This window comes from Ascaphus truei, chromosome 5 (genome assembly GCF_040206685.1).
Source record: "Ascaphus truei isolate aAscTru1 chromosome 5, aAscTru1.hap1, whole genome shotgun sequence".
Taxonomy (NCBI): Eukaryota; Metazoa; Chordata; class Amphibia; order Anura; family Ascaphidae; genus Ascaphus; species Ascaphus truei.
Genome location: NC_134487.1, coordinates 309,121,862 through 309,139,059, shown reverse-complemented (window position 1 = coordinate 309,139,059; position 17,198 = coordinate 309,121,862). Strand labels below are relative to the sequence as shown.

The window sequence follows — 17,198 nt, the reverse complement described above, 5'->3', positions numbered from 1 at the left end:
ACTGGCTCCTCGTGACTGACAAGCAGGGGTTGAGTTGCCAACCACTCCCTTGACTAGCTCCACCCTCATCTGACAAAGCTGGAAGCCACCCCCACTAGTGGAGATTAGGGGCGGATCCCACAACTTTATAGGATGTCCTGGGATTAGTGCTGTACTTTTCACAGTCCTTGGGGGCGCGGCTTCAGGTTTCGCGCCACCACCCCCCGAGCACCACTCCTTATTTGGCGCCATCCCCGGCCAAATTCTCTCAGTCTCTTTGTCTTTTCCTCCACCGGCAGCACCAATTACAGGAACTACTTTCTGTAAGGGCGCAGCCGGCTCACCAGCTCCTCTTTCAGCTGAATCCGCTCCCACTGGGCATATTGGAAACCACTCCCCCTGGTTGAGATTAGGGGGAGGTCCCACAGGTTGATCGGGTGACCCAGCACTGGGGCTGAGTTAGTCATTGTCCATGAGGGCGCGGCTGCAGCTTTCGCGCCATACCCCCCATCAGGGTGGGGTTTTCCTGTTGGCGCCACTCCTGGCCAACTTTCTGTAAGTCCAGAATCTGCAGAATTTTCTGCACATGCTCCACGCGGTCTCCCAGGGAAGCGGGAGCCGCCATTTTGATTGGCACTGTCAGTCTCTTTGAACGTTGAGGTAGCGTTTAACTGTTTGTATGCCGACTGACAGGCAACTTCATCATTTTCTCCACATATCACAGTAATGTCCTCCTCAGTATCCTCAGGGGAAGTACCCCTAGGCCCTAGGCAGGACCAAAACGGCGCAGCCACAGCTTTCGCGCCACTCCACAACAGGCTTGCCAAAGTCACATCAGTAGCTTGCTCTTCAGCGGAACGCACCCTACATGCGCTCCCTCCGTCTGCCTCCGTCCGCCATTTTGGACCTTCCGCACCGCGCGGACCCTCCATTCTTGCGGTCGCCATTTGGTCGCTGTATTTACTGTGATTGTACATGGAGCTCCTCTCTGCGGGGCAGCCACCATACCGGTACAATAAAGATTGCCTTGATGCACCACCTTGTGTACCTAATGTAGGCTGGACTCGTGTTTGCACTACCTCATGCTAGGCTCACTCTCTCTGTGTATGCTGTGTCTCCTTCCTCCCAGTCTGTGCTCCCTTCGGTAATTGGTCTGGAATGGGCTAGAGTACTCTGGCTCTTCCATGCAGTACTTGGGCGTCTACCTACTGTTGGCAAGCCTAGCGCAGACCCAGTCCAGAATTCCTGACCTCGTTAACAGGCTATCCCTTCAGGCATCCTACCACTAGCACTACCTCAAGGTGACTAGGACAGCTATAGCCCCTCTTCAAACCTCCAACTCCTCTCAGGCCCCTAGGTCGTCCCTGCGAGCTGACAATACTCCATCAGCCCCCTGACTACCCGTAGGCTCCGTCCCAACACAGCACAAAGTGGCAGCAGACACTCTCCCTGTTTCCCAGTGTGCCTAGCAAAAGCCTGTCCTGTTGACAGGTATCTCAGCAGCGCCTCCAAATGTAACGGATTTTCTGGCCTAGCCTGACCCACCCAATCTCACATTGGCCCCTGTGGTCTAACCAGTCCCCATTACATGGTCGTGTCTGGTGGTGCACCTGTTGGCAACAGGACTCCTGAGTCTCCCGCATGATGGTGTTTGGGGATTGTCAACCCAGACAGGCAGCTGAGGTAGTGTACGTGAGTCCTACCTATATCCAGTGCAGCGCCTCCACCTCATCAGGATCTCTGCGTCCGCAGGAAGATGTGACTGATGAGGAACTCCTCTGTGGTGCCTCCTCCTGTGCAAGAACTTCACACCCACACAGCAAGGATTTGTTGAACTTGAGCATCTTTATTGTATTTGCGGTATGGGCTAGCTGCCCCTCGCAGTGATGAACTCAGCCGCACATCTCGGCGTGTGATCCCTTCAAAGGTACACCCTCCCAATGGAGTGGGATCCCCTCTCCCCTCAGGGAGATCACCCATGTGCCAGGTCCCTGGACACAGTATGGCGTTGCTAGCTTGATGCTGATTGATATAGAATGGGGCCACTAGTTATAGCACTAGCGGTCCTCTTTCCCCAGGTCTCAACGCAGACCTGCTCCTTACTCCAACACACTAACTTTGAACAGTGCTGTGCCTTATATCTCTCAGGAGGCAGGCACATCTCTGATGTCACTAATGGTGGACTCTAGAGTATGTAGCCACTCCCATCCACACATAGGGCACCTCACCAGGGTGTGAGGGCAAACCTCCATGATTACTGCTGGCATTACCAACTTACCAGGCCTTACTGCCAGCAGGAGAGGAAACTGCAGTCCATTTTACAACATGGCTACAAACGTAACATGCTAACAGATTATTAACGTAACATGCTATCAGGGATACATGCTATCAGACTATTAACGTAACATGCTATCTGGGTAACTTGCTAACAGCGTAAAATGCTATCAGGGTAACATGCTAACAGACTATTAACGTAACATGCTATCAGAGTAACATGTTAACAGCGTAACATGCTATCAGCGTAACATGCTAACAGACTATTAACGTAACATGCTATCGGGGTAACATGCTAACAGACTATTAACGTAACATGCTATCAGGGTAACATGCTAACAGACTATTAACGTAACATGCTATCAGGGTAACATGCTAACAGACTATTAACGTAACATGCTATCAGGGTAACATGCTAACAGACTAACATGATAACATACACCATGTGATTGTTTTATTAGTATTCTGAATATCACGTCAGGGAACAAGCTCAATGCCGCTGATCCAGCCGCAGACCTGTATTAATTCGGTCCTGTATTAATTAAATTCTGTATTAATTCGGTCCTGTATTAATTCGGTCCTGTATTAATTAAATTCTGTATTAATTTGGTCCTGTATTAATTAGATTCTGTATTAATTCGGTCCTGTATTAATTAAATTCTGTATTAATTTGGTCCTGTATTAATTAGATTCTGTATTAATTCGGTCCTGAATTAATTAAATATTGTATTAATTCGGTCCTGTATTAATTAGATTCAGTATTAACTCGGTCCTGTATTAATTCGGTCCTGTATTAATTAAATTCTGTGTTAATTCGGTCCTGTATTAATTCGGTCCTGTATTAATTAGATTATGTATTAATTAGATTATGTATTAATTAGATTCAGTATAAATTCGGTCCTGTATTAATTAGATTCTGTATTAATTCGGGCCTCTATTAATTAGATTCTGTATTAATTCGGGCCTCTATTAATTAGATTCTGTATTAATTCGGTCCTGTATTAATTAGATTCTGTATTAATTAGATTCTGTATTAACTCGGTCCTGTATTAATTAGATTCTGTATTAATCCGGTCCTGTATTAATTAGATTCTGGATTAATCCGGTCCTGTATTAATTAGATTCTGTATTAATCCGGTCCTGTATTAATTAGATTCTGTATTAACTCGGTCCTGTATGAATTAGATTATGTATTAATCCGGTCCTGTATTACTTAGATTCTGTATTAACTCGGTCCTGTATTAATTAGATTCTGTATTAACTCGGTCCTGTATTAATTAGATTCTGTATTAATCCGGTCCTGTATTACTTAGATTCTGTATTAACTCGGTCCTGTATTAATTAGATTATGTATTAATCCGGTCCTGTATTACTTAGATTCTGTATTAACTCGGTCCTGTATTAATTAGATTATGTATTAATCCGGTCCTGTATTAATTAGATTATGTATTAATCCGGTCCTGTATTACTTAGATTCTGTATTAACTCGGTCCTGTATTAATTAGATTATGTATTAATCCGGTCCTGTATTAATTAGATTCTGGATTATAGGCAGGAAAGTCAATCCACGCTCATGCTTCCTAGAAGGGATCTTGAAGTAGATCAGCTCTCCCCTCTTGCTGCTACTGACCCCTCCTCCACTGGTAACTTCCGTAGGAAGGCTCCGACGTCAGAAGATATTGATAAAGACACAGAAGCGCACCAAGGGTTAAGGATAATGTATTAAACAATTGGTATAATAAAATGTAAAAACTTACACATCATATTAAAAATGTCCAGTAGCGGCCAGTACAAGAATGGTGGATCCAGGGGGATGGGTAGGCGCAGGAGGTAAAGCCTGATGAAGCACTGAATAGTGTGAAACGCGTTGCGGAGTATATACAGTACTTGTTGGTGCCCAGACGTTTGGTTGTACAAGTCCCAGCTTCATACGAACCTTTGAGCTGGTTTCACCTGCTCGAGTGGGACGTGAAGTACACAGGCGATCGGAGGGCAGCTCCACACGGGTCCTGCGACAGCCGCAACCCGGAAGCAAGATCTGAGCCTTGCCGGGCAAGCCAGCCCCAGCGCGCGGGACTGAACTGCAAACATCAGGCAACACCTCCTGCACCTACCCATCCCCCTGGATCCACCATTCTTGTACTGGCCGCTACTGGACATTTTTAATATGATGTGTAAGTTTTCACATTTTATTATACCAATTGTTTAATACATTATCCTTAACCCTTGGTGCGCTTCTGTGTCTTTTTCAATAGATTCTGTATTAATTAGATTCTGTATTAATTCGGTCCTGTATTAATTAGATTCTGTATTAATTCGGTCCTGTATTAATTAGATTCTGTATTAATTCGGTCCTGTATTAATTAGATTCTGTATTAATTCGGTCCTGTATTAATTAGATTCTGTATTAATTGGGTCCTGTATTAATTAGATTAGACGCCCCGGTGGAGGGAACTCTATTCAGAGTTGGTTCCCCGTCCCGCCGGGGATTTGAGTTGGAGAGTCCTCCACGGTGCACTGACACGGGAGAGTACTTGCCCCACTTCACGGACTCCCCCGCCACCTGCCCCTTCTGTGGCGAACGGGAGTCCGGGTACCATATTTATTTTAGCTGCGCCAGACTGCAGCCCCTCTTATCCACCCTGAGGGGCCTTCTCCTGCAGTTCTGGCTGCACTTTTCCCCTCACCTTTTTATTTTTGGGTCCCCAGTTTCCCGGAACAATAAGCCCAGGGATCTCCTCATCAACCTGCTCCTCCCAGTGGGCGTCAGGCGGGGGGCTCTGCTCGGTATACCCCATTTGGATTTTTTTACACTAACTCTCCTATTTTAGTGCACATTATTTTAATTTACTGTTGCACTAGATACCGGTTTATGTTATATTTTTGTTAGTCTGGTATTATTTTCTCACTGCGTTCTTAGGACCAGTGAGTTACCTGTTGGCTTTGCCGGCCAATCAGAACTACCAGATTAAATAGTCCTCCTCACCCAAATCTGCCCAGTAGCAGCCCTCGGCGCAGCAGCGCGAACACTAGTACGTGTGCGAACACTAATACTGGTACGTTATACCCACGTGTGACCTGGCTGTATAGGGTGGTAGTTTTACCCACGTGTGACCAGCCAGGTACTTTTACCCACGTGTGACCTGGCTATATAGGGTGGTACTTTTACCCACGTGTGACCTGGCTATATAAGGTGGTACTTTTACCCACGTGCGACCTGGCTATATAGGGTGGTACTTTTACCCACGTGTGACCTGGCTATATAGGGTGGTACTTTTACCCACGTGTGACCTGGCTATATAGGGTGGTACTTTTACCCACGTGCGACCTGGCTATATAGGGTGGTACTTTTACCCACGTGTGACCTGGCTATATAAGGTGGTACTTTTACCCACGTGCGACCTGGCTATATAGGGTGGTACTTTTACCCACGTGTGACCTGGCTATATAGGGTGGTACTTTTACCCACGTGTGACCTGGCTATATAAGGTGGTACTTTTACCCACGTGCGACCTGGCTATATAGGGTGGTACTTTTACCCACGTGTGACCTGGCTATATAGGGTGGTACTTTTACCCACGTGTGACCTGGCTGTATAAGGTGGTACTTTTACCCACGTGCGACCTGGCTGTATAGGGTGGTACTGTTACCCACGTGTCACCTGGCTATATAGGGTGGCACAGCATATAGCATCATGCTCACTAGTGGCAGCATGCACAGGGTGTGCATTAGGGTGGAAGTGTCACAGCAGCAATGTGGTGCAAATCACCCTATGTATTTCCTAGAAAGCGCTATCAGCCTGACCATGCAATAAGAAGATAGCTCGCGCTGCATGTCTCATATTCCAGGAAGTGTCATTTCCACCAGCACCGCACAAAGCTGTCACACCACAAACAATTAGCAAACTTAACCTGCAAACAACTGTGTTTTCTACGTTTTGGCTACACCATATTCAGTGTATATTGTGTGTGTTCTTACCCCTCTCCCGCTGCAGGGTTCATGCAAAGCCGCCATGCAGCAACTGTCACTGGTAACCTGCTAATGAATGAAGTATATGGGACTATCCATACTATAAAGTCATGAAAATGTCTCACCAGCCAGGCATACTTACCCAGTGGGGGAAGGGGAGGAGGGGGGGGGGGGGGCTGATAGCCTGGGGATGGGGGGGAGGCTAATAGCCTGGGGATGAAGGATGGGAGGCTGATAGCCTGGGGATGGGGAGGGGGGGCTGATAGCCTGGGGATGGGGGGGAGGCTGACAGCCTGGAGATGGGGGGGAGGCTGATAGCCTGGGGATGGGGTGGAGGCTGATAGCCTGGGGATGGGGGAGGCTGATTGCCTGGGGAAGGCTGATAGCCTGGAGATGGGGGGGGGGAAGGCTGATAGCCTGGGGATGGGGGGGAGGCTGATAGCTTTGGGATGGGGGGGAGGCTGATAGCCTGGGGATGGGGGGGGGAGGAGGCTGATAACCTGGGGATGGCTGATAGCCTGGGGATGGGGGGGGGAGGCTGATAACCTGGAGATGGGGGGGAGGCTGATAGCCTGGGGATGGGGGGGGGAGGCTGATAACCTGGAGATGGAGGGGGAGGCTGATAGCCTGGGGATGGGGAGGCTTATAGCTTTGGGATGGGGGGGGGGAGGCTGATAACCTGGGGATGTGGGGGGGGAGGCTGATAGCCTGGGGATGGGGAGGCTTATAGCTTTGGGATGGGGGGGTGGGGGGAAGGCTGATAACCTGGGGATGGAGATGGGAGGCTGATAGCCTGGGGATGGAGGTGGGAGGCTGATAGCCTGGGGATGGAGGTGGGAGGCTGATAGCCTGGGGATGGAGGTGGGAGGCTGATAGCCTGGGGATGGAGGTGGGAGGCTGATAGCCTGGGGATGGAGGTGGGAGGCTGATAGCCTGGGGATGGAGGTGGGAGGCTGATAGCCTGGGGATGGAGGTGGGAGGCTGATAGCCTGGAGATGGAGGTGGGAGGCTGATAGCCTGGGGATGGAGGTGGGAGGCTGATAGCCTGGAGATGGAGGTGGGAGGCTGATAGCCTGGGGATGGAGGTGGGAGGCTGATAGCCTGGGGATGGAGGTGGGAGGCTGATAGCCTGGGGATGGAGGTGGGAGGCTGATAGCCTGGAGATGGAGGTGGGAGGCTGATAGCCTGGGGATGGAGGTGGGAGGCTGATAGCCTGGAGATGGAGGTGGGAGGCTGATAGCCTGGAGATGGAGGTGGGAGGCTGATAGCCTGGGGATGGAGGTGGGAGGCTGATAGCCTGGGGATGGAGGTGGGAGGCTGATAGCCTGGGGATGGAGGTGGGAGGCTGACAGCCTGGGGATGGAGGTGGGAGGCTGATAGCCTGGGGATGGAGGTGGGAGGCTGATAGCCTGGGGACGGAGGTGGGAGGCTGATAGCCTGGGGATGGAGGTGGGAGGCTGATAGCCTGGGGATGGAGGTGGAAGGCTGACAGCCTGGGGATGGAGGTGGGAGGCTGATAGCCTGGGGATGGAGGTGGGAGGCTGATAGCCTGGGGATGGAGGTGGGAGGCTGATAGCCTGGGGATGGAGGTGGGAGGCTGATAGCCTGGGGATGGAGGTGGGAGGCTGATAGCCTGGGGATGGAGGTGGGAGGCTGATAGCCTGGGGATGGAGATGGGAGGCTGATAGCCTGGGGATGGAGGTGGGAGGCTGACAGCCTGGAGATGGCTGATAGCTTTGGGATGGGGTGGGGCTGATAGCCTGGGGATGGGGGGGGGAGGCTAATAGCCTGGGGATGAAGGAGGGGAGGCTGATAGCCTGGGGATGGGGGGGAGGCTGATAGACTGGAGATGGGGGGGAGGCTGATAGCCTGTGGATGGGGGGGGGGGAGGCTGATAGCCTGGGGATGGGGGGGGCTGATAGCCTGGGGGGCTGATATCCTGGGGATGGGGAGGCTGATAGCCTGGGGAAGGGGGAGGCTGATAGCCTGGGGAAGGCTGATAGCCTGGAGATGGGGGGGGGGGGGGAGGCTGATAGCTTTGGGATGGGGGGGAGGCTGATAGCCTGGGGATGGGGGGGAGGAGGCTGATAACCTGGGGATGGGGGGGGGGGGAGGCTGATAGCTTTGGGATGGGGGGGAGGCTAATAGCCTGGGGATGGGGGGGAGGAGGCTGATAACCTGGGGATGGGGGGGGGGGGGAGGCTGATAGCTTTGGGATGGGGGGGAGGCTGATAGCCTGGGGATGGGGGGGAGGAGGCTGATAACCTGGGGATGGTGGGGGAGGCTGATAACCTGGGGATGGGGGGGGGGGGGAGGCTGATAGCTTTGGGATGGGGGGGAGGCTGATAGCCTGGGGATGGGGGGGAGGAGGCTGATAACCTGGGGATGGTGGGGGAGGCTGATAACCTGGGGATGGGGGGGGGGGGCTGATAACCTCTGTAACCTTCTGAAAATACTTTTTACGCCTTTAAAAAAAATCATGGGATATGAGCACAAAATATAAAATATGAAAGACTTCTCTCCCCAGCATTAAGGTTTATTGCATTTGTATTGTTCTAACTATCCGTTTCTTATATAATGCTGAGAATGTATGCAGCGCTGTACATACAGTACAATTTCCCATGCACCATAAGTTACTGCTCCCAAGAGTTTACAATCTAATTCTTGTGCATGGGATATTAGCACTGTGCGGATCCTCCAGCTCTAAGCAGATTTCATTGGCAAAATTGTATTTTTAAGCACATTGGACACTAAGATCACAAAAAGGGTGTATGTGCCAGCAGGTACCTAAGTATAGGAGGAAGCAGGGGGAAGGGGCATTTACAAGTTGCGACACTGGGCAGCTTTTAACTTAAAACCGGCCAAAAGTGTGTTAAAGCCACTAATATTAGGCAAAAGATACAACCCATCACACCGCCAACTTGTAAGACTTTGAATTGGGGGGGGTGGGGGGTGCCAGAAAAAAGTTACAATGCTAATCACACACTTTAGTGCCTCTCAAATGAATGCCATGCTAATATATATATAAATGTATTTATTTAGCGCCAACCGTGTACACTTTACAAAATACAATACAGGCATGGGTGCTGGTAGTAGAGGTTACGCGGGGGAGGGGGTGCTCTGTGTGCTGTGCGCTGTGTGAGATGCTGTGTGTGTGCTGTTCGCTGTGTGTGCGTTGTGTGCTTTGAGCGCTGTGAGCTGTGTGTGAATGCTCTGCGCTGTGTGTGCTGTGTGAGTGCTCTGCGCTGTTTGTGTGTGCTGTGTGTTGCTGTGTGAGGTGTGAGTGCTGTGTGCAAGCAGTAAGCTGTGTGCTGTGTGAGTGCTCTGCGCTGTGTGTGTGTGCTGTGCAAGCAGTAAGCTGTGCGCTGTGTGTGCACTGTGCGCTGTGTAAGTGCTCTGCGTGCGCTGTGTGTGCTCTGTGTGAGTGAGCCGAGTGTGAGCTGTGTGTACTGTGTGCGCGCGCGTTGAGTGTGTGCTGTGCGTGAGCTGTGTGCATGCTCTGTGTGCGCTGTGAGCACGCTGTGTGTGCGCGCGCGCTGTGTGTGCTGTGTGTGTGCGCGCTGTGAGTGTGTGTGTGTGCATCCTCTGTGAGCTCTGTGTGCACACTGTGTGCTGTGTGTGTGCGAGCTGTGTGCTGTGTACTATGTGCGCGCTGTGTATTGTGTGTGCTGTGTGTGCTGCGTGTGCACTGTGTGTGGTGTGAGCTGTGTGCACTCTGCATGCTGTGTGTGCGTGCTGTATGTGTGCGTGCTTTGGGTGAGCTGTGTGTGCTCACTGTGTGTGCTGTGTGTGTGTACCGTGTGTGAGCGCTGTGTGTCCTCTGCGCTGTGTATGAGCTGTGTACGCTGTGTGCGAGCTGTGTATGAGAGTGCTGTATATGTGCTGTGAGCGTGCGCTGTGTGTCATCTGTGCATGCTGTGTGCGCGCGCTGGATGTTCTGCGCTGTGTGTGAGCTGTGCATGGTGTGTGCGAGCTGTGTGCACGCCGTGTGCTGTGTGTGCATGCTGTGTGCTATGTGCGTGCACGCTGTGTGAGAGCTGTGTGTGGTGTGTGAGCGTTGTGTGTGGTGTTCTGTGTGCGCAGTGTGTGTGTTTGTGTGTGTGCTGTGCGGCCTGTGCGCTGTGTGTGCGTTCTGTGTGAGCTGTGTGTGTGTGTTCTGTGTGAGCTGTGTGTGCGCGTTCTGTGTCTGTGTTCTGTGAGCTGTGTGTGCGAGCTGTGTGCGTGGTGTGCCCGCTGTGTGCTGTGTGCGTGTTGGTTGTGTCTGTGTGTGTTTGCTTTGTGTGTGTGCACTTTGTGTGTGCGAGCTTTGTGCGCACTGTGTGTGCACACTGTGTATGCTGTGTGTTTTGTGCACGCTATGTGTGCACTTTGTGTGTTGTGTGTGCTTTGTGCGAGCTTTGTGCACGCGGTGTTTGTGCTTTGTGTGCATGCTGTGTTTGTGCTTTCTGTGCACTGTGTGTGGTGTGTGTGCACTTTGCGAGCTGTGTGCTGTGTACTTTGTGAGCTGTGTGTGCTGTGTGTGAGACCTATAGCAGGGCCCCTGCTTTTTTGTTAGCTAGAGAGAGTGAGAGCGGAAAAAAACTTTGAAGTTACGTCTGGCCAGCTGCTGCTCTACATAATAACACGAGCTGCAGGGCGAGCGTGCGTCACTCACCCCGAGAGGCGCAGGGGGGGAGAGGAGCCGAGCTGCCGGGCGAGCTTGCGTCACTCACCCCGAGAGGCGCAGGGGGGGAGAGGAGCCGAGCTGCCGGGCGAGCTTGCGTCACTCACCCCGAGAGGCGCAGGGGGGGAGAGGAGCCGAGCTGCCGGGCGAGCTTGCGTCACTCACCCCGAGAGGCGCAGGGGGGGAGAGGAGCCAAGCTGCAGGGCGAGCTTGCGTCACTCACCCCGAGAGGCGGAGGAGGGGAGAGGAGCCGAGCTGCAGGGCGAGCTTGCGTCACTCAGCCAGAGAGGCGCAGAGGGGACAGGAGCCGAGCTGCCGGGCGAGCTTGCGTCACTCACCCCGAGAGGCGCAGGGGTAACAGGAGCCGAGCTGCAGGGCGAGCTTGCGTCACTCACCCCGAGAGGCGCAGGGGGGAGAGGAGCCGAGCTGCCGGGCGAGCTTGCGTCACTCACCCCGAGAGGCTCAGGGGGGACAGGAGCCGAGCTGCTGGGCGAGCTTGCGTCACTCACCCCGAGAGGCGCAGGGGGGGGAGGAGCCGAGCTGCAGGGCGAGCTTGCGTCACTCCGCCCGAGAGGCGCAGGGGGTCAGGAGCCGAGCTGCAGGGCGAGCCTGCGTCACTCAGCCCGAGAGGCGCAGGAGGGGAGAGGAGCCGAGCTGCCGGGCGAGCTTGCGTCACTCACCCCGAGAGGCGCAGGGGTAACAGGAGACGAGCTGCCGGGCGAGCTTGCGTCACTCAGCCCGAGAGGCGCAGGGGGGACAGGAGCCGAGCTGCCGGGCGAGCTTGCGTCACTCACCCCGAGAGGCACAGGGGGGGGAGGAGCCGAGCTGCAGGGCGAGCTTGCGTCACTCACCCCGAGAGGCGCAGGGGGGGGAGGAGCCGAGCTGCAGGGCGAGCTTGCGTCACTCACCCTGAGAGGCGCAGGGGGGGGAGGAGCCGAGCTGCAGGGCGAGCTTGCGTCACTCCGCCCGAGAGGCGCAGGGGGTCAGGAGCCGAGCTGCCGGGTGAGCTTGCGTCACTCACCCCGAGAGGCGCAGGGGTGACAGGAGCCGAGCTGCCGGGCGAGCTTGCGTCACTCACCCCGAGAGGCGCAGGGGTAACAGGAGCCGAGCTGCAGGGCGAGCTTGCGTCACTCACCCCGAGAGGCGCAGGGGGGAGAGGAGCCGAGCTGCCGGGCGAGCTTGCGTCACTCACCCCGAGAGGCGCAGGGGGGGGAGGAGCCGAGCTGCAGGGCGAGCTTGCGTCACTCCGCCCGAGAGGCGCAGGGGGTCAGGAGCCGAGCTGCAGGGCGAGCCTGCGTCACTCAGCCCGAGAGGCGCAGGAGGGGAGAGGAGCCGAGCTGCCGGGCGAGCTTGCGTCACTCACCCCGAGAGGCGCAGGGGTAACAGGAGACGAGCTGCCGGGCGAGCTTGCGTCACTCACCCCGAGAGGCGCAGGGGGGGGAGGAGCCGAGCTGCAGGGCGAGCTTGCGTCACTCACCCCGAGAGGCGCAGGGGGGGGAGGAGCCGAGCTGCAGGGCGAGCTTGCGTCACTCACCCCGAGAGGCGCAGGAGGGGACAGGAGCCGAGCTGCCGGGTGAGCTTGCGTCACTCCGCCAGAGGCGCAGGGGGGGACATGAGCCGAGCTGCCGGGTGAGCTTGCGTCACTCAGCAAGAGAAGCGCAGGGGGGACAGGAGCCGAGCTTGCGTCACTCAGCCAGAGAGGCGCAGGGGGGGACAGGAGCTGAGCTGCCGGGTGAGCTTGCGTCACTCAGCCAGAGAGGCGCAGGGGGGGACAGGAGCTGAGCTGCCGGGTGAGCTTGCGTCACTCAGCCAGAGAGGCGCAGGGGGGACATGAGCTGAGCTGCCGGGTGAGCTTGCGTCACTCAGCCAGAGAGGCGCAGGAGGGGAGAGGAGCTGAGCTGCCGGGTGAGCTTGCGTCACTCAGCCAGAGAGGCGCAGGGGGGACATGAGCTGAGCTGCCGGGTGAGCTTGCGTCACTCAGCCAGAGAGGCGCAGGGGGGACATGAGCTGAGCTGCCGGGTGAGCTTGCGTCACTCAGCCAGAGAGGCGCAGGGGGGGACAGGAGCTGAGCTGCCGGGTGAGCTTGCGTCACTCAGCCAGAGAGGCGCAGGGGGGACAGGAGCTGAGCTGCCGGGTGAGCTTGCGTCACTCAGCCAGAGAGGCGCAGGGGGGGACATGAGCCGAGCTGCCGGGTGAGCTTGCGTCACTCAGCCAGAGAGGCGCAGGGGGGACATGAGCTGAGCTGCCGGGTGAGCTTGCGTCACTCAGCCAGAGAGGCGCAGGGGGGGACAGGAGCTGAGCTGCCGGGTGAGCTTGCGTCACTCAGCCAGAGAGGCGCAGGAGGGGAGAGGAGCACAGCCCTGCAGCCCCCACACATTGGAGAGGAGGAGCAGGAGGATAGTGAAAGTCACTACACATTGCAGGAGGGTGGAGAAGAGGGGAGGGGGGGAGGAGGAGAGAGGGGGGGGGAGGAGGAGAGAGGGGGGGGAGGAGGAGAGAGGGGGGGGGAGGAGGAGGGGGGGAGGAGGAGAGGGGGGGAGGAGGAGAGGGGGGAAGGAGGAGAGAGGAAGGGGGGGAGTGAAAGTCACTAGCACTGGGCACACACAGGAGAATGGAGCTGCTGTGCTGCGAGGCGGACGCTGTCCGGAGAGCGCAGACTGACCCGGCGCTGCTCTTTGATGACCGCGTTTTGCACAATTTGTTGACTGTAGAGGAGCGCTATCTGCCGCAATGTTCCTACTTCAAATGCGTGCAGAAGGATGTGCAGCCCTTCATGCGCAGGATGGTGGCAACGTGGATGCTGGAGGTTGGTATACATATAATGTGCCCTAGTCACAGCTGTGTGTGTGTTGTGTGTGTGTGTGTACACACTCATATATATCGGTGCTCATGGCAGGACCTAGCTTTGGCTTCTTGCAGGACCCTCTGACAGCCCCCACCTTGGCTGCAGGACCCTCTGACAGCCCCCACCTTGGCTGCAGGACCCTCTGACAGCCCCCACCTTGGCTGCAGGGACCCTCTGACAGCCCCCCACCTTGGCTGCAGGGACTGTGACAGCCCCCACCTTGGCTGCAGGGACTGTGGACAGCCCCCACCTTGGCTGCCAGGACCCTCTGACAGCCCCCACCTTGGCTGCAGGGACCCTCTGACAGCCCCCACCTTGGCTGCAGAAACCCTCTGACAGCCCCCACCTTGGCTGCAGGGACTGTGACAGCCCCCACCTTGGCTGCAGGACCCTCTGACAGCCCCCACTTGGCTACAGGACTGTGACAGCCCCCACCTTGGCTGCAGGACCCTCTGACAGCCCCCACCTTGGCTGCAGGGACCCTTTGACAGCCCCCACCTTGCTGCAGGGACCCTCTGACAGCCCCCACCTTGGCTGCAGGAACCCTCTGACAGCCCCACCTTGGCTGCAGGGACTGTGACAGCCCCCACCTTGGCTGCAGGGACCCTCTGACAGCCCCCACCTTGGCTGCAGGAACCCTCTGACAGCCCCCACCTTGGCTGCAGGGACTGTGACAGCCCCCACCTTGGCTGCAGGAACCCTCTGGCAGCCCCCATCTTGGCTGCAGAAACCCTCTGACAGCCCCCACCTTGGCTGCAGGAACTGTGACAGCCCCCACCTTGGCTGCAGGACCCTCTGACAGCCTCCACCTTGGCTGCAGGACCCTCTGACAGCCCCCACCTTGGCTGAAGGGACTATGACAGCCCCCACCTTGGCTGCAGGGACTATGGACAGCCCCCGCCTTGGCTGCAGGACCCTCTGACAGCCCCCGCCTTGGCTGCAGGACCCTCTGACAGCCCCCACCTTGGCTGCAGGACCCTCTGACAGCCCCCACCTTGGCTGCAGGACCCTCTGACAGCCCCCACCTTGGCTGCAGGACCCTCTGACAGCCCCCACCTTGGCTGCAGGGACTATGACAGCCCCCACCTTGGCTGCAGGACCCTCTGACAGCCCCCACCTTGGCTGCAGGGACTCTCTGACAGCCCCCCACCTTGGCTGCAGGGACTATGACAGCCCCCACCTTGGCTGCAGGGACTATGACAGCCCCCACCTTGGCTGCAGGGACTATGACAGCCCCCACCTTGGCTGCAGGACCCTCTGACAGCCCCCACCCACCTTGGCTGCAGGACCCTCTGACAGCCCCCACCTTGGCTGCAGGAGCCCCTGACAGCACCCACCCTTGCTGCAGGACCCTCTGACCCCCACCTTGGCTGCAGGAGCCTCTGACAGCCCCCACCTTGGCTGCAGGGACCCTCTGACCCCCCACCTTGGCTGCAGGAGCCTCTGACAGCCCCCACCTGGCTGCAGGACCCTCTGACCCCCCACCTTGGCTGCAGGACCCTCTGACCCCCCACCTTGCTGCAGGACCCTCTGACCCCCCACCTTGGCTGCAGGAGCCTCTGACAGCCCCCACCTTGGCTGCAGGAGCCTGCATTTCCAGGCGGACTGTATTCTTTGCTGGTTTTTCTTTCTTCTAGCAATATATCACATTGTCTGCAGAGATTGGTGTGTTGTACGTTGGAAGATTGTGGCTTTTATGTTACATGCAATAATTGAACAGGCTACATACGTTTAATGCAATATATACATACCCGGGTGCATTAACTGAAAAGGATTAGGAATAAAGGGAAACAGTAGCAGCACCCCAGGACTTGGTGAAAAGTGAAAAAAATGTATTATAAAAGGTTTAACTGTTGTAATAAATATTTTTCACTTTAACACGTTCGTGTGTGTGTGTGTGTGTGTGTGTGTATAGAGAGAGATAGTGTATGTATATATATACACACACACACACACACACACACACACACACACACACACACACACACACACACACACACACACACACACACACACACACACACACACACACACACCACACACACACACACACACACACACACACACACACTTGGGCCAATATTTACTCGCCCGGGGGTTAATCACTCGCCCGGGGCCAGCAAATGTATAGGTTTGTCGAACACTGTATATATATTATATATATATATATTATATATATATATATATATATATATATATATATATATATATATATATATATATATATATATATAGCGCAACTGTAAATATTCCTGTATATTCATTTGCATGTCTTAGACAGGTCTGCAACCCTGTCTTTCACCATTATCACCCAGCACACATGCACTTCCACTGCAGCAAGGGATTCTGGAAATGACATGCAAATGAGCACACAGTGCCACCTTTTATCTCATGCTCACATTACATGAGCAACCCTTAGGCCAGTGCATGCTGCTTTAGACACAGCTTTTAAGCAAGGGCTTGGGAGATGCAAAGCCAGTAAACCCACTCACCAGACATGTTTCAACCTTGATGGGTATCATCAGTGTGAGGTTGATTGCTGTATTTGCTCAAATGAGATAAGAGTCGGTAATTACAGTTGCTTTATGCTTTACTGTGGAGGGTTTTAGTCGCTTTTTTTACCCACCATAACCTTAATAAGTGTGGTGTATATATGTATATATATATATATATATATATATATATATATATATATATATATATATATATATAGTTAGTGTGTGTGTATGTATGTGCGTATAGTGAGTGTGAGTATGTATGTATGGTGCGTACTATATATATATATATTAGTGTGTGTGTCTTTATATATGCATGTATATATATATATAATATATATGTATGTGCGTATATAGAGAGTGTGAGTGTGGAAAGGCGCATGAGTGTTGCTGATTGTTTTCACCAAGTAATGTTGGAGGAAAATAACTATTTAAAAAGTGGTATAAAAAGTTTGGCTGCTGAATGAGAGAAGGGAGGTGAAGTTATTATTGAAGAAGCCCTGTGGGGATCCCTGTGCCAAGTTGGGGATCCCTGTGCAATGTGGGGGAATCTGGAGCCCTGTGGAGCTCTCTGGTGCCCTGTGGGCTCTCTGGTGCCCTGTGGGTGGTCCCCTGTGCAATGTGGGGGTCTCCTGTGCAATGTTGGGGTCTCTGGTGCCCTGTGCCATGTGGGGGTCTCTGGTGCCCTGTGCCATGTGGGGGTCTCTGGTGCCCTGTGCCATGTGGGGGTCTCTGGTGCCCTGTGCCATGTGGGGGTCTCTGCTGCCCTGTGCCATGTGGGGGGTCTCTGGTGCCCACATATACAGAGGCTCTGGGCTTTTCCTTCCCCTTTCTTTCGGTTGTTTTCTTAATTTTATTTTGACATGTAATGCTTTTTAGAGGAGAACAGTAATAATAATATTAATATATATTTCTTACTCCATGGTGGTAACCCCATTTGCCTCGGGGTTTAGGGGAAGGTAGGGGACATGCA

The 17,198-nt window shown here is 54.4% G+C and overlaps 1 protein-coding gene across 1 annotated transcript in view; it reads left to right on the top strand.

Moving 5' to 3' along the window:
* Positions 1-13,446: 13,446 nt before the first annotated feature.
* CCND2 (cyclin D2) overlaps positions 13,447-17,198 on the top strand; it is a 69,581-nt gene continuing 65,829 nt past the window's right edge. The window contains 1 exon segment of the mRNA XM_075603084.1: positions 13,447-13,691. Within this exon segment, the coding sequence (XP_075459199.1) occupies positions 13,497-13,691 (195 nt within the window). The 5' untranslated portion in view covers positions 13,447-13,496.